General features: G+C 36.4%; 1 protein-coding gene across 1 annotated transcript in view; it reads left to right on the forward strand.

Moving 5' to 3' along the window:
• MAN1A1 (mannosidase alpha class 1A member 1) overlaps positions 1–25,968 on the forward strand; it is a 65,535-nt gene that overhangs the window by 23,158 nt on the left and 16,409 nt on the right. Inside the window, exons 3-5 of the mRNA XM_039347422.1 lie at positions 11,834–11,949; positions 23,429–23,509; positions 24,032–24,126. Of these exons, the coding sequence (XP_039203356.1) occupies positions 11,834–11,949; positions 23,429–23,509; positions 24,032–24,126 (292 nt within the window). The remainder of the gene's footprint in view (positions 1–11,833; positions 11,950–23,428; positions 23,510–24,031; positions 24,127–25,968) is intronic.

A 25,968-nucleotide genomic window follows, 5' to 3' on the forward strand; every position in this document is an offset into this window, starting at 1 on the left:
TTAAATGCAACCTCTACAGAAATGTTACTATAATTTGGGCAAATTGCTTTAAGTTAGAGAGCCCAGGCTGCTGTTGGATCATAGTTCTTAAGCAATCCAGGAAATCAGCTGAGCCTTCCCCTTTTTCCTGCCTATACTCTGTATTTTGTGCCAATCTTTATTAAGGGGACAGATTATCAAAATCTAAAATGGTTTTTCTGTTTTCAGGGGGGAACCTTTGAGGGTGTTCCATAAGGCAAGCACCATAGTAGAGAAGGCCCACCTCTTGGGACTCACCAAGTGAGCCCCCCAGTTTGCAAATGTCACACAACATGGAGGTGTGCAAAGGCCTTCCTAGGCATGACTGCAACCTGCTCTTTGAGCAGGAGTGATAAATCCAGAAGGGTCTCCAGATTGCTTACTGTCTAGGACAGTGCAACTCCACCCAGAATCAAAGATGGAATAAGCATAACTGGCAGGTCTCAAAACCTCATCCTTATGTAAGCTCACCCAACAGCCTCATGTAGATGTTGAATAAGAGCAGAGAGAGAACCCTGAATTCTGCAGTGCCCCCATGCTCACATGATCAATATTTTTTAGATATTTGGCAGCCCACCTTTGGCACACTTTGTTAGCAGCAGGAGCAAGAAAATGGCAAAGATTAGCTGGGACAGCAGGACAGTTGAGGGCCAAAAGGACACAGAGGGGGGAGAGATAGGTGAGTGGGGGAAGTTGATGTAACCCCTGCAGTTGTAAGTGTAGTCGGGCTGCCAAGAACCCAACTTGTGATCACAGGAGCAACTGCCGCAACTGTAACTTTGAGCATGAGTCATAAGTTGGTTTTTTTTCAGTACTGTAGTAATTTCAAATAGTCATTGAATGAATGGTTGTAAGTCAAGAACTACCTGTATTTTAATTCTGGAATTGGGAAGAGCATATTTCTCTTCACCATGCCATATCCCCTATCCCCCTACAGCATTTTGGTATAGGTTTTGTGTATTTCTTTTTTTTTTATTTATTAAAAGTTTTTTAAATTTTACAAAACAAATCCCCTCCCCAAACCCACCCTCCCATACCCTCCCCCATCTCCCCAAACCTCCCTAACCCTCCCCTAGGCCTCCCAGAGTTGATTACAGGCTTATCCTAAATATTTCAAAAAGAAAAAAAAAAGAAACTTAAAACACATATGAATCCTAAACAAATCTGAATACCTTAAATTAAGTAGATTATCTTCTCTAAAAAAAATAATAATTAAAATCATTAAACACATTATATTATACTCTAAACTTTCTTTGAACATCTATACCTATAATATAAAATCTAATATAAATCATAAACAAATCTAAATACATTTAGTTAAACAAATTATACTCCCTCCAAAACACAAATTTAAACATTACTTGAAACTTAAAACATTAGAATAAACAAGTTAAAACTTAAAACATTAACATAAACAAATTATACTCCCTCCAAAACACAAATTTAAACATTACGTAAAACTTAAAACTTAAAACATTAGAATCCCCTTATACACATTTAATCAAATTCCATCTTGAAAATAGTAATAATAATAATTACTGATATTATTATCATTCTTTATAAACACCCTCTAAAACACAAGTTTAAACATTACTTAAAACTTAAAACATTAGAATTCCCTTATGCACATTTAAATCTTTATCAATAACAAACTCCATCAAGAATAAACACATTAAACATTTAAATCTTCACCAATAGCAAATCCCATCCACAAAAAACACAGTCCTTATCAGTCTCCATTATCCATTTTCATTCTCCATCCTTATCATACTAATATTATTATTATCAGTCTTAGTTGTCCATTTTCATTCTCGATCCTTATCAATCTTAATTTTCATTCTCCGTCCTTATCCTTATCAAGCTCAAAAGAAATGCTTTGAGATCTTCCTTGAAAGATTGCTCCAAAATTCCTGAATCTCCCAACGACTCCGAAGCCAATACCTGTGAGGATTCCTTAAACTCTTTATTCTGTTGGTCTTTACAATTATGTGTTGCACGAGTTGTCCTCTGCCCCCTCTCAGCTTGTTGAAACCCCTCAAGCTGAGATTTCCCATTTTGCATTTCTTCAAACAACAATTCCACCCTTGAGGATTGCTCCAAAGGCTTTATAAATCTTGCTTCTCCCGCAGATTCAGATACCACTAAATGTGAGGCTTCCTTAACCTTCTTCTGTTGCTGCTTTTCTTTACAGTTGTGTGCTGCACAAGTTGTCTTCTGCTCCTCAACCTGAGCTTGTTGAGGCCTCAACAAAGATTCCCCAATTTTCATAAATATAGGCTCTTCAAACTGTAATTCTACATTCTTTTCTTCCAAGGCTTTAAACTTAATAGATGGCGATGAACATAGCCCCAGGACCGAAGTATAAAAATCTTTTGCTTGAGCAACAGTGTTAAGTCTATAACATGTCCCCAGGTAGTTCACCACCATTCCAATCGGAACATCCCATCTAAACGAAATTCGTCTCTTTTTAAGTTCATCTGCTAAGAAAACAAAGTCCTTTCTTCTTCTTAAAATTTTGGGTGGGATCTCCTTTAAGATTATGACGTCTTGTGAAGCAATTTGAAATCTCTTCTTATAAAAAGCTTGTATGATTTCATTGCGTAAAGATCTTTTTCCAAAATAAATTACCACATCTCTTGGCAAATTCTTTTGCACTGCCACCACGGAGTTAACTCTAAATAATTTTTCAATTTCACTAAATATTTCCTCCTTTCTTTTATTCAAAATCACGGCAAAGTCCTTTGCAACAATCTCTTTCAGATCTCCTTGCAAAGACTCTCCCAAGCCTCTTATTCTTAAGGCATATTCCATTTGACCATATTGAAGCATAAGAATCTCATTTTCCATTTCTTTTTCCATACTTTCAATTTTTCCCTCCATTAATTCCACTTTTTCAGCTACTTCTTCCACACGGGAATTCAACTTTTCAAGAACAGAAGCAACTCCTTTTAAAGCCAAAACTATATCTTGCCTCAAAGTCTTATTATTTTCCTCTAAAATCTTTTTCATTTCTGCCCTGATTTGAATTATAACATTTCCCATCATATCTTGCAAATCCTTCACAATTGTTGGCTGGGCCACAGAAGAGGGTGGAACTATTGATTTAGGAGCTATAGAGGTTCCTGGGCGCTTTGGAGCCATCTTAAAAAAAGACTTACTCCTTCTTAAAAGTTACAAAAATTCCTTCAAAAAAAAATCAAAACTCCCTCAAAAGAAAAATCATTATGATAAAAAGAAAAAAGGGAGTTAAAAAAAAGGGGAGTTAAAATATCCATTCCAATCATTAAAAAGAAAAGGAAAGAAAAGGGGGAGAAGAAACATAAAAAAACCTGCCTTTTAAAAGTCTTAAACACCAAAAAGCCAGACTGTTAAAAATACAAAAAACAAAACTAAAAAGTTAAATAACAAAAATAATAATGCTTCTAAAATCCATCCAGTCATTAAAAAGGCAAAAAAAGAAAGAAACCGATCGCCGTTCTAACTTCCCCAAAAAGCAAAAACAAAAAAAAAGCCGGAAAGTCTGCCGATCGCCATTTTACTTTCCCTTTCAGCACAAAGTAAAAAGTAAAAGGAGAGAATATAAACATAAAAATAAATCTTTAAACTTAAAATGCATATAAAGTCAAAGAAAGCAAAAAAATAAATCCTCTAATCAACTCTGTCCGCTTCTAAAAAAAACTCACCAGATCACTTTAAGCACGGAGGTGTTTGCAACGGCTTGTTTTGTCCCTAGGGACAAAAGCAGCTGGGAAGCGGAGACAGTCTGAACTCCGTGGGAGCACTCTGTCACCCCCCCCCAAAAAAGGGGGGTGCATAAGAGGCTCTACCACTATTCAGACAACCCTCTACCCCCCCCCTTTGCCCGGGAGGGGGATTTTGAACCGCTGAACAGCTGATGTCTGCTGTTCATAGCGGTTCATTACACTTACCCAGGAGGACGACTACAAAGTAGCCGCCATCGCCGTGCAGATCCACCGGAAGTCCTCGGTTTTGTGTATTTCTTGTGCATTTAGTCTGATACACATTATGATTATTGCACACCTAAGAAGATTTCTGCATGTTATAATTGTAACAATTGGTTTCATTGGCTCGTGTACAAAGACAAGGAACAAAAGTTTTTTTCCATGGTGTAGTTCAGGAGTAGGCAACCTTGGCTCTCTTTTTTTGACTCGTAGCTGGCTTAGGAATTCTGGGAGTTGAAGTCCACAAGTCATAAAAGAACCAAGGTTGCCTACCTCTGGTGTAGTTCATTCCGAATGCAAACCCATAATTATGGATGGCACTATGAATCACTATCTTTATACTTTATATTAATTTTTGTATAACATTTCTATATGTATAATACTTCTAAAATTAAAATTCATAGTTACATAACAAATAATTTAGATTTTTTTATCTCACTTTTTTAAATAACTCAAGGCAGCAAACATAGCTAACACCCCTTCCTCCTCCTATTTTCCCCACAACAACAACCCTGTTGGGCTGAGAGAGTGATTAGTCACCCAGCCAATTTTCACGCCTAAAGTTTTCATGCCTCGCAGTCTCTTGGTTTCTAGCCTTGAGCCTCAACCACTAGACCAGGGGTAAGCAACCTTGGTTCTTTTATGATTCATGGACTTCAACTCCCAGAATTCCTGAGCTGGCTAGCTCAGGAATTCTGGGAGTTGAAATCCACGAGTCATAAAAGAACCAAGGTTGCCTACCCCTGCACTAGACCAATGATGCAATATTATTAAGGGAAAAGAATATCACTGAGTGAGCGTCATAAATGTTTATGTTTCAGTTTCTGTTTGTTGTATCTTTAACAATAGCCACTGAATTTAAAGTGTTTCTTATACAACTGTGCACTGTCATTCTATGACAAAAGATAAAAAGCTGAACCTTTGCAAGCTTAGTGTTTGAAATATATGTTGTCTAATACTTCATAGGGTTCTCCTATTACCAATCCTAATATCCTTGCTAAAATTATTAAATATCATAATTACTGTAAATTAATTGTAGTGGATGACTGTTTTGATTAGCAATTCAGAACTGCTACTTTTCCTCTTACTTTAGAACTACAGTCTGAAATGTCAAGGTTGAAAATTAAATGTCAGCCTCTTTTTGGTCAGGTTTTCCATAAAATGACCTTCATACACTTTATTCATTTTTGGCAACACAACAAGTAAACAAACCAATAAGGTTCAATACCATGAGAGGTCCTTGGTGTTCTCTGAGCTTGCTTGTTTTCTTGCAGATGTTTCATTCCCCAAACGAGGTAACATAATCAGTGCTAGACTGCTAGTAAAGAGTGCTGTTTGCTGTCCATTTATATTCTAGTGGCTTGCCTGTCAGTGTTGGTGTGGGTAATCTTAGAAATTCTTTGATTAGGCTGTTTGCTGTTGGCTTCTTTGGCAGTTTCTTGATTGGGGTATTGTTACTTGATTGTTGGTCTGATGTTAACTTTGGAGTTAATTTATTCTGATCTTGGGTCCTTTTGTTCCTTTTTGGACTGGGTGATACAGTCTATAGTCTATAGTTCATAGTCTATAGATGTTGTTAATGTCTATGTGTCTATTGGTGGCTGATTTGTCAGAGTGCCTGGCTTCTAGAAATTCCCTGGCATTTTTGGACTTGGCTTGATCTAGAATGGTTACATTTTCCCAATTGAAACTATGGTTCAATCTTTCTATATGCTGTGAAATTAAAGAATTTTCATCATGTCTTCTGACTGCTAATTGGTTTTCGTGGATGTATTCTGCCAGTCTTCTGCCTGTTTGTCCTACATAGTGGTTGTTGCAATCCTTACGTTGTATGTTGTGAATGATTCCTGTTTTTTCTTCTAGGGTTGTTGGGTCTTTTGGTGTGCTTAGGTTGCTTTGAAAGGCTTTAGTTAGCTTGTGTGCTATGCTGATTCCATGTGGTTGTAGTTGCCTATTGGTGTTTTTTGAGATATTCTTGATGTATAGGGTTTGTGTTGGTTGTGCTGTATTGGGTTGAATGGTCAGGGAATTTTTAATAAAGTTGCATGGATATCCATTTTGTTGGAATATGTTGTATAGATGCTCCATTTCCCTTTTCTGCTGTTCCAAGTTGCTGCAGTGTGTTTGGACTCATCTAAATAAAGTCCTAACGCAGCTTCTCTTGTGAGAGGTTGGGTTGTTGCTTTGATAGTAGAGCACCAGGTTAGTATAGGTGGTTTTTCTGTAGACTTGTGTTTCTAGTTTGCTGTTGTGGTCTTTGCTCATCAGGATGTCCAGGAAGGGCAGCGAGTTGTCGTTTTCCTCTTCTCTGGTAAACTGGATTCCTTTAAAAATTACTATTAATTTCAGTATCTCTGTTGCTTTCTGGCTTTTTGGAAGGAGCCTGCTCATACTAGTTGGGAACAAATGTTAGTGAAGTGTTTCCAAATTTGCCAGCTTTTAATTTTATAAAGAAACATTTTTAGAGCAAAATTGCCGCAGCCCCATTGGAGAAGTGCCAACATTAATCACAGAATCATAGCATTGGAAAGAGCCTTTTAAGTATTGAGACCAAGCTCAGTTTAGAAATCCAGATTAAGGCATCTCTGACAGATGTCTCTCCAGCCTTTGCTGGAACACACCCAGCAGCAGGAAGATCACTTTATTTTCAAACAACTCTTACTGTTAGGTAACTTCTCTATCACCCCAATTTATGGGACACAGAACAATGGTCTCAAGTTAACAAATAGGGAAATTCCAGTTGAATGTTACTGAACATTTCCTAATAGTGTTACTCACCAGTTGATCGAATTAACTAACCTGCATTGATCTGGCTAATTCTTTCTTCTTTATCCAGCAAATGCTGCCAAAATATTAGCTAGGCAGTAAACTTTGTTGCACAGTGTACTTTGCTGCAATATTTAACAAGTAGATAATCAGACTAAAATTCTAAGTTATTTGGGTGTGTAAAATTTTAAAAAGATAGCTGAGTTATTAAAAGGAATGGAAACATAAAGTGTACATAATGCTGGACCAGAAATGCTTTGTATGTTATCCGTTTATCATCAGGACACCCTACCTTTCAAGATGACTAATCATTAAATGCAAAACAAATAATTGTCATTGAATAAGTGTCAGGATAAAAGGCATTAAAAAGGCAACTCTTCAGCCATTTTTTCAAAGCACCAGCATTTCAACAGTTGGGTTCTCATGGAGTGTCCTGCAGGCACTCTCCTGCAGGACATTCTGATAAGAGCAATGTGAAAACACAGCCAGCTAACTGACAGTAGTCATGAAGTCTAGCAGCAACCAACACACCTGGATGTGAACTTAACTCCTAGAGAGGAGCTGAAAGACTTTGAAGTAGCTGCCCTAGATATATCTGCTTGCATGTTTTCCAGGGAGAACAGAACTCTCTGAACCAAATTAAGAAAGAATAAAGGGGAGTTGAAGGAGAGGAAACCATATAACAGTGGTTCTCAACCTGTAGGTCGGGACCCCATTTGGGGTCGAACGACCATTTCACGGGGGTCGCCAAACAACGCAGTCCACCATTTTTTCCCCCTTTTCTTTAGCTATGCTACTCCCTTTTATTCTTGAATAGAGTCTAATTCTATTGGCTTTCAAAAGCCAATAGGAATTGTCCAGGCTGTCTCTGCCCTGTTGAGCCCGCCAAAAGTCCCATTCTGCAAAGGGTGCTGCACCAGTTGAGTAGTCCTCAACTTACGACCGGTTGAGTAGTCCTTGACTTACAACCAGTTGGGGGGCGTGGCATTAAAAAGGTTGAGAACCACTGATATAACATCTATGTCATTGCTCTCCCCAGCTGTACTCTAATGAAAATAAAATCATTATTCTTTTATTGGTGTGCGATTAACTTAGAATTTAGAATTAGAATAAAATCATAGAGTGAAGTGCTCATTTTCAGAGTCCCATTTCCCATATCTTGAGATGGGTATGTTGAGATTTAAGAGGAGAAGGTTGAAAGTGGACCCAGAGTATAACATTATAGAAAAATACAGTGGAAAATAGTGCTCTTGCTTTTTTCTTAATTTCTAGAAATAGAGGAAGCCGCCTTATATCAGTATTCCAAGTAGCAGCTCAGTCTACTTTACTTGGTTTCAGCTCTTCAAAATAATTGCTTCCAAATGTGATTATTTTATCCATGAAACTGCCAAGTCCCTTATTTTTCTTTTGCTAAATAGTGGCATATGCAACCAGTGCTATATAGCTACTAAGTGTAATAAAATAACATTAAGTCATTGTATTTTGTGGTTCCACAATACATTTGGTTTTTTGAATAATTTTAAATGAAGAGTGCATTCTACAGAAATACATTTAAAGAATTGCAAATTTGAAAAAGGGCAGATAAAAAAGAAAGATAGAATAAGTTACTTCTCCCTTCACCTCCAGCAAGCATAATCAACCTTAACAATGTATCACTATCTGTTAAAATACAACCATTCATGTGGAGTCTATAAATCCATCTCTAGATTTTCATCTCTTCGTATTAGTAAAAAAAAAGTCCAGTGAAAGTAAAAACGCAAGTATTATGAACTATATTTATTACACCCAGTTTGAATCCTCCCATTTACATTTATATCTATTTCCATTTAAACAAATTTAAACAAATCCCCCTTTCCTCTCTTCAAAGTCCAATCCCAGTAAGAAAGATAAAATGAAACATTACAAAAAATAACCATCATCATCTAGTCTCAATCAAAGGAACTAATAAACTACTGTAATATGGTTTAAATATCTTTCTCAAACAAATTGAGAGCTTTTTAGAATTTCTTTAATTGAAATGTTTGTAAATATTTATAGAGAAATCTACATCCTTTGCATTCAAGAGATCCAGACTGCATGAATGACTCTCCCTCACATTTTTAGTAGTTTCCTATATTTTTTAGATCCTAATAATATAAATCTTATATATGTTTATTTAACAGTAAGTCTTACAGAATGCAGTGGAATTCATTATCTAGTAAATATGATCTAGATCCAGCCTAAGGAGAAGGACTGGAAATACTTAAAATTAAGACATTAAATATTAATATGCTCATCTATCATGCCAGTTGTTGGCATACATATGTGCTTCCTAGCAATAGGTGCCTGGAAAAAAAAATAGATTTCATTAATATTGGTTCCTTTCCAGTTACTCAATTTATCTTGTGTAATGTTCAATCATTGTAATGAACAATTAGCTAGTATAATTAAATTTCTATTTTCAGGACTGTGAGTTTCTAATGTCTGAAAACCATTTGGTATAAAAAGTACAGTACTGTACTGATTTTTTTGCACATAATATTGCTCTGCATAAGCTTTCTCTTATCATTTTATTATTAGAAAGCCTGTAATTCTTTATCCACATATGGCAGTATAATATAAAAAATGTCTTTCATACATAAGCACTTTTGGTCTTTCCATATGTTTAGTATCCTCCCTAATGATGTCAGCTTTCTAGCTAATCTTTCTCCACTCTGCTCAGCTGTGCCTTCTTCTATATTAAATCTCTTCCCTCTGACCTTTCAACTTTGATCTCAGTGCGTCAGGAACATGCAAGTTTTCTACTTCCAGAATACAATGGGTTTTTGGGGAGATGTGGGGGGTGGGTGGGTTTACAGGCAGTTGTGCATTCAACAGATATTGTGAGTTAGGAATGATTAAAGATTGTCACTTACATAGCATCTGTTTAAAAAGCTGAACTCAGGGCCAAAAGATATGTGAGTTCTGCTCAGCATGACACAGTTAAAGGTCAGATGACATTTAGTTCTTTGCAGACTATCACTGCTTTTAAAAATGATTAAGAAATGGTCAGTAAATTGAATTGTTTACTGGCGCCATAAACTGAAGTTTGTATTTATAACCTTTAAACTACTTAAAATCCAGTAACATTTCCTTTTGGCAGCTTAGATAGATTCTAAGATTCATTGGTAAAGCAAATAATTTTGTTTGCTTAATAATTTTATTCTATGTTGATTTTAAATAGAGTTTTTTCAGGTAGCAAATATGTTTCGTAGATAATTTTGTTTTTTTACTTTGTTTGAACTATGATGTAAGATGTTTTTTGAAGAGCAGAAGTAATCAGAATCTACCTTCCCAACATATCTTTAAGAAGCATTGCATATTTCTGAATAAAATAAATAACTACATGATGATATTTTCCCAGTTTTCACTCAAATTGTTACAAACTATTTTATCGAGCACTGTATAGGAAAACAATTTTGATATGAAGCAACTCTGGGCTTATACCCAGAATAAATGGTAGATTAATAAAATGCATATGGATTGATCAGTAAGAGTTACTTCTGTATGAATATGTGCAAGATTTAAACAGAACATAAAACTAAAAAAATATTGCATGATATACTGAATTCATGTTTTTACATGAATTGCAGTATTCTCTTTGCTCAGTATGCATTGATCTCAATATTTACTTCCTACTTTAATTAATATATCATTGCTCAACTAACAACACAACTGTTTTCTCATAAATATTAGTCATGCTTTCTACTTGAAGAGAGGGTGCAATGGCTCAGTGGTTAAAGATGCTGAGCTTCCAGCTGACAACCCAGGTTTGAGAGCTAAGTGCTGTGCGATGGGATGGGCTCCCGTTAATGCCCCAGCTCTACCCATCTAGCAGTTTAAAAGTATGCAAATACGAGTAGGTACCACTTCAGTGGGAAGGTAACAGCATTCCATGCACCTCAGCGTATAGGCATGCTGGCCACATGACCGTGGAAATGTCTTTGGACAATGCTGGTTCCCTCAGCTAAGAAACGGAGATGAACACTGCCCCCTAGAGCTGAACATGATTGGACAGGAGAAATCTTTATCTTTTCTACTTGAATTTTTGATAACTCATTCAGTTTTTCCCTTACTCAAATTTAAGGTATTATTGAGAAATTGAAAGTTTCACATACACAACAGATCTGGAACAGTGAAATATTCTTGATTTTGATGTATTGGTGTAAGATATTGATGTAAGATATTTGCCAGTGGGGGGTCAATTAACTTGGGTAATACTGCCAGAGAAGTAATACTCATCATTTCTAGACATTTTAATGTGTCCGTATTGCCACAAATGTATTTTAGATGTATTTTATCAACCATTGAATGTTTATTATCAATCATTGAGAAGCTTTGATAATTTAACAAACAAATGAGATAATAGAATTTGTTAATCAGAATTAACTAGAACTTTTCTTCCTGGAACTGATGGTTAAACAATTAGAAAAGAGCCACGGAACTTTGTTTTTATATATGAGATTATTGAAGGCATAAGCATGGAAAAAATTGGCAATACCTACAACGGAGGAATAATAGAACTTGCAAAATGTCGGTGGAGATTCTCAGTCATCTAGGTCATAGTTGTCTCAAAGGTGCTTTTTCAAAAGTTTTTTTCCTGTTTTTTTCTTTTTGAAAAAACACCTTTGGGATAACTCGCTGATGTTTGGTTAAGGAAAACACAATAGCTATATTTATTGGTAACTGGAAACCCATTGTGGGCTTTTTGTGTAAAAATAAAAAAATGAACCTATGATTTATGGTTTTGATATCAAATAGGATAGATTATAGAAAGAAGAGAGATATAACTACTATGAAGAAGATCATAAGCTTCTTTTTATCTTTATATTTTTTTTCTTTCTGCACTTTTAGCTTTTTCTTTTTTCTTTCTTTTTCTGTTTTTTTATTCTATTTCAATTTTTGTAAGTTCTCATTATTATTGTTAATAGTATCAATACAAATTATACTAATGGGCTAGAACAGTTAACTAATGGTCCAGAAATTTACACATGAACATTGCTATAACTTCTCTCTTCACAAAGAAGAATAAAAGGACCTTATCAATAAAATTGCTGACTCTCTTTCAGGTAATATTCAAGGAGCAACTATCGTTGATGCCTTAGATACACTGTATATCATGGAAATGAAGGAAGAATTCAAAGAAGCCAAAGAGTGGGTAGAAAAGAATCTTAATTTCAACGTGGTAAGTATTAACCTGTAATGTTGCTTGTGTACACACAGTTTGCTGATGTGACTGGAAGAATGTTCATTTGTCTGCATTTGTTATCATTCTTAAGAGACACAGGCAACTTCTGTTAAAACTGATAAAAAGGTTAAAAAAATTAAATCAATTAAAATGAAAAAGATTAAACTAAAAACCAAGATAATAAGTGATGTGGGGATTATCTCTATCCCATCAATCATTTCTAGTTTAGAGCACCCCTATCAGCACCAGGCAGCCAGCTGAACCAGATTTAAGTCTTTTCTGGAAGGCCAGGTGTATGGAAGCCACCCTCATCTCCAGTGGGAAAATATTCTTAACTTTCTCTTCTGATTCTGCAAACATTTATTTATTTAGAATGTCAATTCCCTTCTGCTGCTTGAAGTACAATATACAGATAGGTGATTGGATCATTTTTAAGTTTCAAACTTAAAGTTTGTGAATGGGAAAGCAGAATATGAAAAATAATTGTGTTGACATGAGATTTGACAGCAGCTATCATCAGTTCAAAATTTCTAATCTTGTATATGTTTTAAAGAATCAGTGTTGCCCACACATTTCAGAACACTTAAATTGGCAGAATATCCTTCTCTCAGAAATAAAGCAATGCCTGATTTATTTCCTACATGATTTTTATGAAAAGATATTTTTGTCATTATTATTATTATAAACATAGAATTTATAATTACCTATGGTAAAATGATTTTTGTATGCTTAACAGTGCAATCCAACTGGGTTCAATAAGGTTAATTCATGGAGGGTATGTGTAAGATTATAGCTATAACAGTGTTTATCTCCTTATTCATTCATCCAATTTCTTGGCTTCCAAATATCTACTTGGGCAGCTTTAAAATAGAAAGGGGAGAGGAAAAAAAATCATCTTAAAAACAGAAGACAGGACAAGAAGCAATGGGTGGAAACTAACCAAAGAGAGAAGCAACCTAGAACTAAGGAAAAACTTCCTGAACAATTAACCAGTGGAACAACCTGCCTCCAGAAGCAGTGAATGCTCCAACACTGGAAGTTTTTAAGAAGAGACTGGACAGCCATCTGTCCAAAATGGTATAGGGTTTCCTGCCTGAGCAGGGGGTTGGACTAGATGACCTCCAAGGTCCCTTACAACTTTATCATTATTATTATTATAACAATTAAGTATACATCCAGAGAGAGCAAATCCAAAATGCACTCACTTCATCCTGTGATTAAAGGAATCCAATCACAGATTAATCCAATGCCTGGGAGAAGGAGGGTTTTCAGGCCTGTTTCAAGACAGTTGGGTGGGGGTCATAGAAAACTCCATACCATAGGAAATGTAATGGGATATATAACCCCAGCTGTATTGATATGGCCTCCTCCTAAAAGAAAAGTTTTGAGATAAACAAGAACAGCCAATTCAGTTTGCAAATTAAATGAGAAAAAAAGTAAGTCCCACAGTGATCTTTTTATAAAAAATTGGTTTTGCTCCATCAGCCTGTAGTGTATGTAGTAGCAAGTACTTGAAATCTAGAAAGAGTACAATCATTAAAAATAGCCCTCCTTGTTGTTTGAATCTTTGGTCATTGTATACACTCAGTTATAGTGATTTCTTATCATCACTATGCTCCATGAAAAGACCTTAAAGACCAGATTAATGACAGGTTATCATGGAGTAAATCTATGTCAGGCATGTCAAACTGCCGGCCCGCGGGCCAGATGCGTCACACCGAAACCATGCCCACCCCATTGCCAGCAATGGGGAAAAAGTCCCAATATGTTGTGCGGTGTCACGTGACATCGTGAGTTTGACATGCCTGATCTACGTGGCCACTAAGTGTTGACAATGACTTGATGGCACATAGTCAATAATTTACACACAGGCACACACACAAATGTGTTTGTGTGCTTGTGTGTGTGTGTATCGAATATGAAGTATTTAATTTGAACTCAGATTTTGCTTGACCAAAATGGTGCCAGTCTGCTGGCATATAACTTCAAAAAAGCAATAGATGAGTTTTAAATTGATGCCTAAGAGAAGGCTAAATTTTGAAAAAGGTATACAGTCCTTGAGTTGCAACCATTCATTTAATGACCATTAGAAGTTGTGATGGTGGCGGAAAAAGTGACTTCTGATCAGTCCTTGCATTTATGATTATTACAATGTCCCTGGAGTCACATTATCAGAATTCAGGTGCTTGGAAACCAGTATGTATTTACAATGGTTATAGCATTCCAGGGTCAATGTGATCACAATTTACAACCATCCCCAGCGAGCTTCTGACTAGCAAAGTCAATGGGGGGGGGAGCCAGATTCACTTAGAGCAGGGATGTCAAACTGCCGGCCCGTGGGCCGGTTTCATCATACCGGAGCCGCGCCCACCCCATTGCCAGCAATGGCAAAAAAGCTCTGATACGTTATGCGATGTCACGTGACGTCACGAGTTTGATATGTCTGACTTAGAGACTGTGGTAAAAAAGGTCATAAAATTGGGAATTACTCACTTAACGATCACATACTTGGCAATGGAAGTTCCAGTCCGATTTGTGATTGTAAGTGAAGGACTATCTGTAGATATTTCAGGAAAGGCTATAAAGATTTAAGTATTACATTGGTAAACCTGGTAAAAATATAGAAAGTGATCTTTAGCTGTTAAAAGAAATCAGGGAAGCATAGAAGGGAGACTCAGAGTTCATACATTTAAACTTAGCTCATAATAAAGAAATTATTTTGATACCTTAAATAGTTATGCTTTAAAAAAGCTAGATTTATAATCAATTGGCTACAAATCCTAGACCGATTTATTTAGTTTATATATCATCAAGTAAAGATGAAGTGAGGAAAGCTAAGGCTCAAAATGAACTAAGGCTTGCAACCAAAGTCAAAAATAACAAAAAAAAAAAAGCTTCTTTCAACATGTAAAGAACAAGAAAAAAGTGAAGGAAACAATTGGTCCATTAGTGGGTGAAAGTGGCAAGAAGGTGACAAGCAACAAGGAGAAAGCAGAACTATTTAACTCCTTTTTTGCATCTGTCTTTCCACAAAGAGAAAAAACAGACCAACCTATCAAAAATAGTGCCATAAAAAACAAAATAGAAATACAAGTTAAGATAGGCAAGAAAATGATAAGTGAACACCTGTCCAGCCTAGACGAGTTCAAATCACCAGGACCAGATGGATTATACCCCAAGGTTCTTAAGGAACTGGCAGATGTGATCTCAGAACCACTGAACTATATTTTTCAAAGATCCTGGAGCACAGGGGAACTACCAGAGGACTGGAAAAGAGCCGATGTAGTTCCCATCTTCAAAAAAGGGGGGAAAAAGGACCCAGGAAATTACAGACCTATCAGCCTGACCTCAATACCTGGGAAGATTCTGGAAAAGATAATCAAACAATGAATCAGTAAACACCTACAGGCAAACCAAGTCATTACTAAAAGCCAACATGGGTTTGTCAAAAACAGATCATGCCATACAAATCTTATTGCATTCTTTGACCAAGTGACAAAATTAGTGGAACAGAGGAATGCTGTGGATATAATTTACTTGGACTTCAGTAAGGCATTTGACAAAGTAGACCACAACCTACTACTTGATAAGATAGAAAAATGTGGGTTAAACAGCATCACCACCAGATGAATCCGTAGCTGGCTGACCGGCCATACTCAGCATGTGGTCCTCAATGGAACCGCATCTACATGGAGGGAAGTGTGTAGTGGGGAGCCCCAGGGCTCTGTTCTGAGCCCAGTGTTCTTCAACATCTTCATCAATGATGTGGACGAGGGGATAGATGGGGAACTCATTAAATTTGCAGACGACACCAAGCTGGCAGGAATAGCCAACATTCCAGAAGACAGGCTTAGGATACAGGAGGATCTGGACAGACTTGAACACTGGGCGCTATCTAACAAAATGAAATTCAATGGTGAAAAAAGTAAGGTTCTACATTTAGGCAAGAAAAACCAAATGTACAAGTATAGTATAAGGGGTACCTTGCTCAATAGTAGTAACTGTGAGAGAGATCTCGGAGTCCTAGTGGACAATCATTTAAATATGAGCCAGCAGTGTGTTGCAGCTGCCAAAAAAGCCAACACAGTGCTAGGCTGCATTAACAGAGGGATAGAATCAAGATCACATGAAGTATTAATACCACTTTACAATGCCTTGGTAAGGCCACACTTGGAATACTGCATCCAGTTTTGGTCACCACGATGTAAAAAAGATGTTGAGACTCTAGAAAGAGTACAGAGAAGAGCAACAAAGATGATTAGGGGATTGGAGGCTAAAACATATAAGAAACGGTTGCTGGAATGAGGTATGTCTTGTTTAATGAAGAGAAGGACGAGGGGGGACATGATAGCTGTATTCCAATATCTCAGGGGCTGCCACAAAGAAGAGGGAGCCAAGTTATTTTCCAAAGCGCCTGAAGGCAGCATAAGAAGCAACGGGTGGAAACTAATCAAGGAGAGAAGCAACCTAGAACTAAGGAGAAACTTCCTGACAGTTAGAACAATTAACCAGTGGAACAACCTGCCTCCAGAAGCGGTGAATGCTCCAACACTGGAAGTTTTTAAGAAGAAACTGGACAACCATTTGTCCAAAATGGTATAGGGTTTCCTGCCTGAGCAGGGGGTTGGACTAGATGACCTCCAAGGTCCTTTCCAACTTTATCATCATCATCATCATCATCATCATTATTATTATTATTATTATTATTATTATTATCCATATGGACTTCTTATGATCAACAACAATAAAATTATATAACACCAAAACTACCATTACAACAATGTAATAACTCAAGTTATATATAATATATATAATAACTCAGCCTGCTTATCATCTCCTTTCCCTCTGGAAAAGCTCATTTATGTTCCTTGAGGAAATACCATCCAACAACCACATTTGCTTATCCCAAGTTCTTGGGAAGGACTCAATACATGAATAATAATGCCAAATCCAGCCTAAGCATTTGACTGACTGCAAACTTCCCACCCCCAATAATACAGGATGATAAAAGCTGGATGTATGGTAAATGGCAGATGCAAGTAAATGTGAAATCATATACATGAGGCTAAAACCTCTAACTTTACATACATACTAATGGAGTCTTGCTGTGGGCTTGTTTGATGAATTTGAGTATGCTGAAGGAGCAGCTTCTAATTCTGAAGAGGAGGAGGAGGAGATGATGTGATCCATAGTCCTTATACAAAAGGAACAAAGAACAAAGTCATTCAGTGAGGCCCCTCACAGAAAAAGACATGACTCAAGAAAATAGGCATGTCTCAATCAGAGCTATAAAAAAAGAGCTTTGACTTCTGTTGTTAAACAGCTTTCCAATCTCAAGACCTAACCTGTATGGAACTTTAGCATCTAAAGTCAGCTTGTTTGTTTTCCTGCCCTCTCACATTCTTGCACTCCAATAAAGTGTACCTGTAATTACTGACACAGGACAGGTTTGAACTGTCTGTAACATATCATAGAAAATGTCTTCAAATTATAGCAGATAGTTCACTGGTGATGTCAACTCATTGTATATGGCTGCTATGGGGGAAAAAAACAAATTTTATGCTAGGGGTTCCTTAAGAAAGAGATCAACAATAAAACTGTATTGTTAACACCGTAATATCCTTATACAAATATGAGTTGTATGTCTGTATCTGAAGTACTTTATATAGTCTGATTGCCACAGTTGGAGAAAAAAGGATATAAGAAAATACACAAAAAAGGGGGTAACTAAAATCATCAAGGGTTCAAAATTTTCCATATGAGAAAAACCAAGAATGTCTGGCGGTCTTTAGCTCAAAAAACAATAACTGAGCAAGGGCAGAGCCGTCTAATGAAGCTGATTCAAAGAAGCTTTAGAATTGACAGGGAAGGAAAGTTATTCATACAGCACATAACAAACCTGTGGAATTCATTAAGGGAAACTTGGTGATTACCATGTAATTACCTTTACATGGTGATTTAAATGGCTTTAAAAAGGCTTTGGATAAATTCATGGAGAATAGGTCTAGCCAGAGCTATTGTTATTGAAGATACAGTGCTAATTCTTAGCAAATACCTCTAATTACTGGTTGCTGGGAAAGTGATGGGAGGTGGGTGTGTCTGCTGCTTGAGAACAGCCCAGAGGCATTTTGTTGGCCAATGTGAGAAATAAAAATAGAAATAAAGTGAACCTTGACCTGACTAAGAGCTGTTTGTATGTACATGCAATATTCAGGCAGTGAGACTAGAGTTAAGGCTCTTCAAGCTGCAATAAATGCTTTTTTTTCCAAACAAAACAAGACATGACACTGACATATAACTTATTATGAGCAATAAATCAAAATTTTGTTTAGAATAGCTTCCTACAAATATAAGTGAGGATTTATTTGAGAAGCAGAAGTTGGCAACTCTGAGAACAATTTTCATTAAATGTGTCCTATTCTAAAGCATAGTGATAATTGTTTTCAAAATCTGATATGAGTAAAACAGCATAATTTTCAATTAAGCACACATTGATTTCTTAAGATTGCTGATGGCAGTTCCATGTCTCATGTTACATATTATATTTATTTATTATTTTTATTTATATTCTAAGATTCCAACTTAGCGCATTCACAACGCCTAACAACAGAAACTGTTAAAACAGCAACCAGTATAATCATTAACCTTAGAACAATCATTCAACTCAAAAGAATCTTGAGGGACTCCATAATTCAAATGCTATGAGGAAACAGCCATTTAAATAGAATTGAAAACCTCTAATACAGTGACCCCCTCATCCTATCTCCAACCGTCTATCCAGAAGGTTACCACCATTGATGGAATCCAAAGTTGTTGATAAGTCTAGCAGAACTAACAGAGATCCACTTCCCCTAGCTTGGGTTAGGTTATGTTGAGTCTTTAAGGTGATCCCACAGAATAGGAGTGGGCAATTAATTTTCCCAAGTGTCTACTTGAGAAAGTGGTACTGTTCGGGAGGCCTACCACCTCCCATCATCACTATGGAGGGCTGCCTCCCCCCAATGGACAGGGACAGTCAAAGGGCCAGATGTGGCCCATGGACCGTAAAATGTCCGCATCTGCCATGGAGCAAGCAAAAAGTCTGCCAAAGATGCTACCTAGCCTGGTAACAAAATGTTCAGAAACCAAACCACAAGCTCAGAGAACAAACCTTCACTCTCATCCTATACCCGAGCTACAGATATTTCGCCACCATTGCAAAATAGATTCTGTTCCATTACCAGACTTCAACCCACATTGAAAAAGATCTAGAAAATCTGTATCATCTGAGAGAGCCTGGAGTTGATTGGCCACCGATAACAAAGGAAAAAGGAAAAGCATATTAGCCACTGACCTAGGGTTGTTTTCATCGTCTGGGACCAGAATTGATTTCTTCAGAAATGGCCTGAGAATTGCCTCTTTTGAAGAGACTGCAACTGCATCCATCTCTCTGAGGCATTTATAGCCTTTGGTGCTGGCCAAACAGCCCCTCCCTATTAAATTAAATAAGCCGAGAAGGGCCAGAATTGAGTACGTGTTGGTATTTCAAACACTTCAGCTCAACAATAGAAACTCATGCAATAAAATAGAACAGAGTGGTGCTCTGGACACTTCCGCTTCTGGAGTTGCCTTAAATGCAGAGACTGCATGCGGTATGTTATACTGGAATCAAGAATAGGGAGCTGGCAGTGAATACAATTCTTTTACCACAGTTAATATTAAAATTCTATTACCCTAATGTTTTATATCATAGTTTTGATGTATACATTGTATGCAAAGCAATACATAATAATTTATGTACGCAAATGTATTCCTTAGATTTTTGAACATATTCCTTTTGCTAGATTCTGCTCAAACTTGTTAGTCTGGAAGAGAGCATATATTCACCTTTCACCTGTATTCCAAGATCCAAAGTATTTCATTTCTGAAATTTAGTTCATTATTAAAAGTTATGGCAATCTGACTGAGTATTCATTAGATTCCCCCTCCTTTTTTATAACGCTACTAACCTAATCTTACACCTTTCTGATACAGATTTTCTAGGTATAAGATTATTTTTTCCCACCCACATGATTTCCCATGGCCCTCCTAATGGTTTCAAGATACCTGTGCTCAGGGCTTTTTTTGTCATAGAATGCCCAGAACGGAGTTCCAGCACTTTTTTGGGATGGAACCTTGTAGGGGAGGCAAGGCGGGTTGTATAACGTGTGTGAGTTCCAGTACCTTTTTTTTTTTTTTTTTTTACAAAAAAAGCACTACCTGTGCTAAAGATAAAAGTTTTCATATCAGCCCTGGATGCTATTTTTTTTCTATGAGTCTCAGCAAACTGAAGAATATATTACGCCAGAGTTGAGATTAATACAATTATTATTAGCTTCAGGAAACTGGCTAAATGTTTATTCAGAGGTAAAATTTAAAATGGTAGTATCTTCATATGGTTCCATAATTCATTTCAGTATTCATAATCATTTAACCTATGATAAAGGGTAGTACCATCTAATTATCTGTTAGAGGAAGAAGAATTGTTTTCCATAATTTTCTTGAGGGTTATATTAAATTATATAATATACAAAATTTTTCAAAGTGCAGAGAAAAATAAAAAAGAAGTAAAAAAGAAAAACCAAACAAATTCTCAGCAAGCATAATCAACATTAACAATTTCACTCTGCCTTAAAATGTAACCAAATATTTCCATACCTCACCCCTTTTTCTATAAGCCCATCTCTGCATATTCGGCTCATTCTTAATCAAGAAAAGTCCAGAAAGGGTTATCAGAAATAACAAATATTATATCTCTATTTCCATTTAAACAAATTCCCCCTAATCCCTCTCTTCAAATAGGCAAAATCCAGTCCTAATTAAAAAGAATCATAACAAACATCTAGTCCCAATCAAAAAAGCGTTAAACATCACCAGAAATAGTAACCCATTATTAATATATAAAAATAACGTATTACAAATAAATCCATTGCAGCAAATTAAACATTACCTAAAGTAATTATCATTTTTCAGTCCCAATTAAAAAAAATTAGATATCATCAGAAATAGCAATCCATTATTTTAACCATAATTAAGTGAACCAATAAATTTCTCACATCTGATTTCTCGTATTCTCTACACTCGAAATTTTTATCTTTGGCAAAGTCCTTTTGTAATTCCAGTATAGTAAATCCCCTCATATTCCAATATAAGAAAATAATCCACATTGTTTCTTATTATTTGTATATCTTTTTAAATTTTTAAATCATCATCCAATTCCATTTATTAAGCCAATATTTTCATCTCTTTCTTGAAACTTTTAGTTTTTGAACCTACCTTAAAGTTCATTTCAGTTTTATTCAATGGGATTTGTTCCTCTTCAATAATACCTTTTGATTTGTTTCTAGAATTAAATAACTCCAAAACCTCTTGGACCTAAACATAAATATTTCCTTTAGTTCAAACTTTTCTTGCCAGTTCAAAATATAAACAAAAGAGTTCTTCCCAGGAGAGAGGATCCTTTTAATTAACTTCAAAGTCTTTCTTTAATTCAAATTCACCTGAACCTATAATCAATTTAAAAACTTTTTGAAATCAGCACTGTAATCATCCTTTTGCTGTAGTAAATTGCAAAGAAAAAAATACTTATAAAACTTGAAGCACATAATTTTCTTCTAAATGGATTGAAGAGAAACTCACCTAATGAATTCCACAGTTCTGAAGCTTTTTAAATCTTTAAAAACCATAAGGAAAAAACTCTCCAAAGTGATTCCAAAGGTAAGGTTTGGGGGAACTTTGAATCCATAAAAGGCTACATTGGCAGCTCTGAGCACAATGGATTCCTATGACACGTAACTGATAGCAAGAGTCTACAAAAACATCAGTTTCTGCTGTCTACTCACAGAAAAAAAAATTGTCCAGAGTATATAAGGGTAATCCCAAAATCTCTTCTTGATCCAGAGAGAATTTTTGACAGTCTGGATGCAATATCCATCTGCGTTTTTGGCCACAATATTTCTCACAATCCAATGAATGTCAGTTTGCCAGTCCTCACCAAAAGTGACTCTTGAGAGGAGGAGGAATTGATAATCCATCTTGTGAAAAGTGTGGGTGCTTCTGGAAGTCAATAGTATAGGGAAATTTACATTTTATATTAAACATGATTTTAAAAAATATTTTAATGTGGTTACTATAAGACAGGTATGTCAAACTGCTGGCCCACAGGCCGGATGCTTCACGACAAAACTGCGCCCACCCCATTGCCAGCAATGGAGAAAAAGTCGCGATAGGCTAAGGCCGAGGGAGGGATCATACGCATCATAAATCATGAGTCCCTGCGCACCTGCAAGTCCAGCTCACCCTGAATGCCTTCTTAATTTCCACTTGTTTTTCTTGATCTTCCTTTAGTAGCTTAGGGTTTTGTAGAGAGCTTAAGCTTGCAATAAATCTTTATACTCATTTGAACTGTCTAGATCTTCTGATTTCTCTGGTACTTGACCGTTTCTCTTTTTTTAAGGGATATGAGGATAAGCGTATGAGAATTAGGAGCAAAGGACACAACTGCCAGTTTTCCACTGAAAATCTTGCAGCTGATAAATAGTAGTTGGGAGGATTCATGGAGCAACAGATGGTGAACCCCATTTATATCAAGAATATGTTCTGAGCATATTGGATATGTGGGTTGCCAAAATTAGAAGGAAAATTCTGTATCTTATTTGCAACAGTAGATTCTGTGTGTATGTGTTTGAGTGTGTGTGAGTATTTGAGTATTTATTGGAGAGGATAACTGGTTAACTGGTAAAATAAAAGTTTCTAAATCAAGACTGCACATAGCCTCTTTTCCCATGTTTTTTTTTTAAAAAAATCCAAGTAGTCCTTGAGTTACGGTTGCAACTGGGATTGGAATTGCCATCACTAAACAAAGTGGTCATAAAGTGCAGTGTCACATGACTGCATCTCTTAGCAGTAGCAATCCAGGCAGTCCCAGTTATCACCATCACACCAAGACACGTGGGTCATTAAACAGGAGGCAGAAGTCCCAGGTAAAGAATGCATGGATGCCGCAGAGAGATGGCGGAGGCACTGGGACCACAGGCTATACATGAGTTGGGGGGGGGGGTGCAGCGGTGCAGCACAAGCTCAGGAAAGTAGGGGAAGGAGAGCACAAGGTGGATCAGTATAGGTGAGTCACAATAGTCTTTGGGTCAGAATCAGGAACTGTACGGAACTGGAAGCAAGGGAGAAGTGAGAGAATAATTCGGGTGCAGAAAATTATAAACACACATAGCTGTAAATCTCAAATTACTTGATTGAATTCCCTTTAGTTGAGATATTCATTTAATCTCATAGACTAACATTCCATAAATAAATTTGTAACAGTCTTTAGAGGAATGAAGCATAACTTCCCTCAGTATTATGCAAAATACAGATACTAACAGTATTAAGAACAATAAGAGAAAGTTATTACATGTTTTGTGTTCACATTAATTTATAGTTTAAAATATATTTACATCTCCAGAACGCAGAAATCTCAGTTTTTGAAGTAAACATCCGTTTTGTTGGAGGATTACTTTCAGCATACTATCTTTCTGGCGAAGAGGTAAGATTGGATGTGGTGTTTGTTTGTTTAGTGCCTTTGAATCATTATTGACCCCTGGCATTCGCCTGACTAGTTCCTTAAGTCTTTTTGCCCAGATTTACTCTTGTCTCATTCCTTTGGCTGAGAAGGAATGAGTGTCGCCCAGCCTACGGCAGGACTAGAACTCACGATGTCCCAGCTTCTAGCCTCAACCCTTGTTTCTTCTGTTTTATTAAAATAATCCTGTTTTTCTCTGTGTTATGAGTTGGTCTTTTGTTAGCTGACAGGCAAGTTTAGTTCATAACAGTTTGAAGTATCATCTCATGCTCACCCTTATTCCCATCAAATATTTTTTAAAAAATAAAAGTGTAATTAATACTCTGTTTTATATTAACAGAACCTGATTTAGCCAAATTGCCAAATATTTCTAAAAAGTTTTGGAAAAATATTCTGAATTTTATCTGAAATTTCAGATTAAAATATAGAAATCTTGTGTTCATTTTCTCCTGTGTTGCATAACTCTTTATTTATTTTCATTTTTAGATATTCCGAAAAAAAGCAGTAGAATTAGGAGAGAAGTTGCTTCCAGCTTTTAATACCCCCACAGGAATCCCTTGGGCATTATTAAATATCAAAAGGTAAAAGCTTACCATTTAACCTACACTGAATAAGTTAATCTTGCAGACCAACTTTCCTGTATTCCTTGTCACTTAAGTTCCTTGATCCCCTGAATTGCTACCAGGTAGTCATTTCTCCTATGTTTTGTTGCAAATTGCAAGCACAGCTGATTTTCAGTGTAAGTCAATAGGAGCAGCAGGGAGCAAGACAGAGGCTTTCCATTACTAGCAAAATCAGGTCCATCCTGGGGACATGGCCATTTTTCAGTCAGGCCATTAAACTTAATATTTCCAGCTTTCAACCCAGGGATCAGTGAGACAAATAGTTAGAAAATCTTGCATATATCTCAATCCATGATTGTTTTTTAGAACTGGAAGCAATGGTGGATATTCCAGTCTTCCATGATACTAAGTCTGATCCAGGTCTTGTTGCCATACTGAAGTTAAGCTGTATGAATGGAAACAATAGCTTTTGGTTCTGAAAACAAACGATGAACATGTGCTGTAAAGGTCACAATTAAGTATATGAACTGGAACCTTTTCTTTCCCAAATCGCTGTTCCTGAAGCATCACTCATAACTGCAGAATCATCTCAAATAAAAGCTGTTTCTAAATCTTCTTTCTTAAAATTTTAAGTCCACCATTTTTTTCATACAAATCAGCTACATTTTTTCAGAATCAATGTTGTTCAATTAACAAAATGTCTAAAATCAGCAGTTGGGTCTATAGCTCAGGTATATTAACTCTACTAGAATAAAAACAAGTCACATCAAGAAAGTTTTAAAAACTCAACATATAAAAAACAATTTCACATAAAATAATATGAACTAGAATGAGAAAGATGCTTGAAGGAGGAGGGTTTTAGTAACCTACATAATTAGTAATCCAGACCTGGAGTAGGAACTATTTGGTATGGGGGGTGATATTTCCTGCACAACTCCCTATAGTTTTAGTATAGAGTTCCTATGCAGTTTTGGGCGATCAATCACAGGTTTTGAATTGGTAGAATCATAAGACTACCCTAACAAAGTAGCTCTCTAATTATAGAGCTCTTTATTAAGAGAAGGGGATTAGCTCCCTCCTTACTCTTCTTTGCACTGACAATATTTTTATACAATGTCTTGGCATGTCTTCTCAGAGTTTATTGTATGAGTTTTGCAGCTGTGTTTCTTAGTTCTACAATGTTTAATTAATGTGTCTGTTTTGGTTGGAGTATTCATACATTTAATTAATAGCCTGGGCACCCTTCTTCCATTAATCAGATGGAAGATATATACTTATATACTTATTTATCAAAATAATATTCATGGAAATCTCATCAGAAGTGTGTGGTCTTGAAGCAAAACAAAAACAATAAAACATTCCTGGCTCCATAATTTCCTAAATAATACGGACGATACAATATTGGTGGGCCTCATTCAGAATGATAATGAGGGTGATTACCAGGAGGAGGTAGAGAGTTTGATGAACTGGTATAATAAAAACAGCCTGGTTTTGAATGTAGGACAGTATCTGAGGGGCTGCCACAAAGAAGAGGGGGCCAGGTTGTTCACCGGAGCACCAGAGGGAAGGACGAGAAACAATGATTGGAAGCTTATCAAAAAGAATTAAGGAGAAACTTCCTGACAGTGAGGACAATCAACCAGTGGAACAGCTTACCCCCCGGAAATCATGGACAGTCCATTGCTGGAAGTTTTTTAAAAAGAGACTGGACAATCACCTGTCTGAGATGGTATAGGTCCTCCTGCTTGAGCATGGAGCTGGACTAGAAGACCTCCAGTGTCCCTTCCAATTCTGCTCTGCTCTGCTCTACTCTACTCTACTCTACTCTACTCTACTCTACTCTACTCTACTCTATTCTAT

This window comes from Crotalus tigris, unplaced genomic scaffold, assembly GCF_016545835.1.
Source record: "Crotalus tigris isolate CLP2741 ecotype Arizona unplaced genomic scaffold, ASM1654583v1 scf7180000018073.2002930, whole genome shotgun sequence".
NCBI lineage: Eukaryota > Metazoa > Chordata > Lepidosauria > Squamata > Viperidae > Crotalus > Crotalus tigris.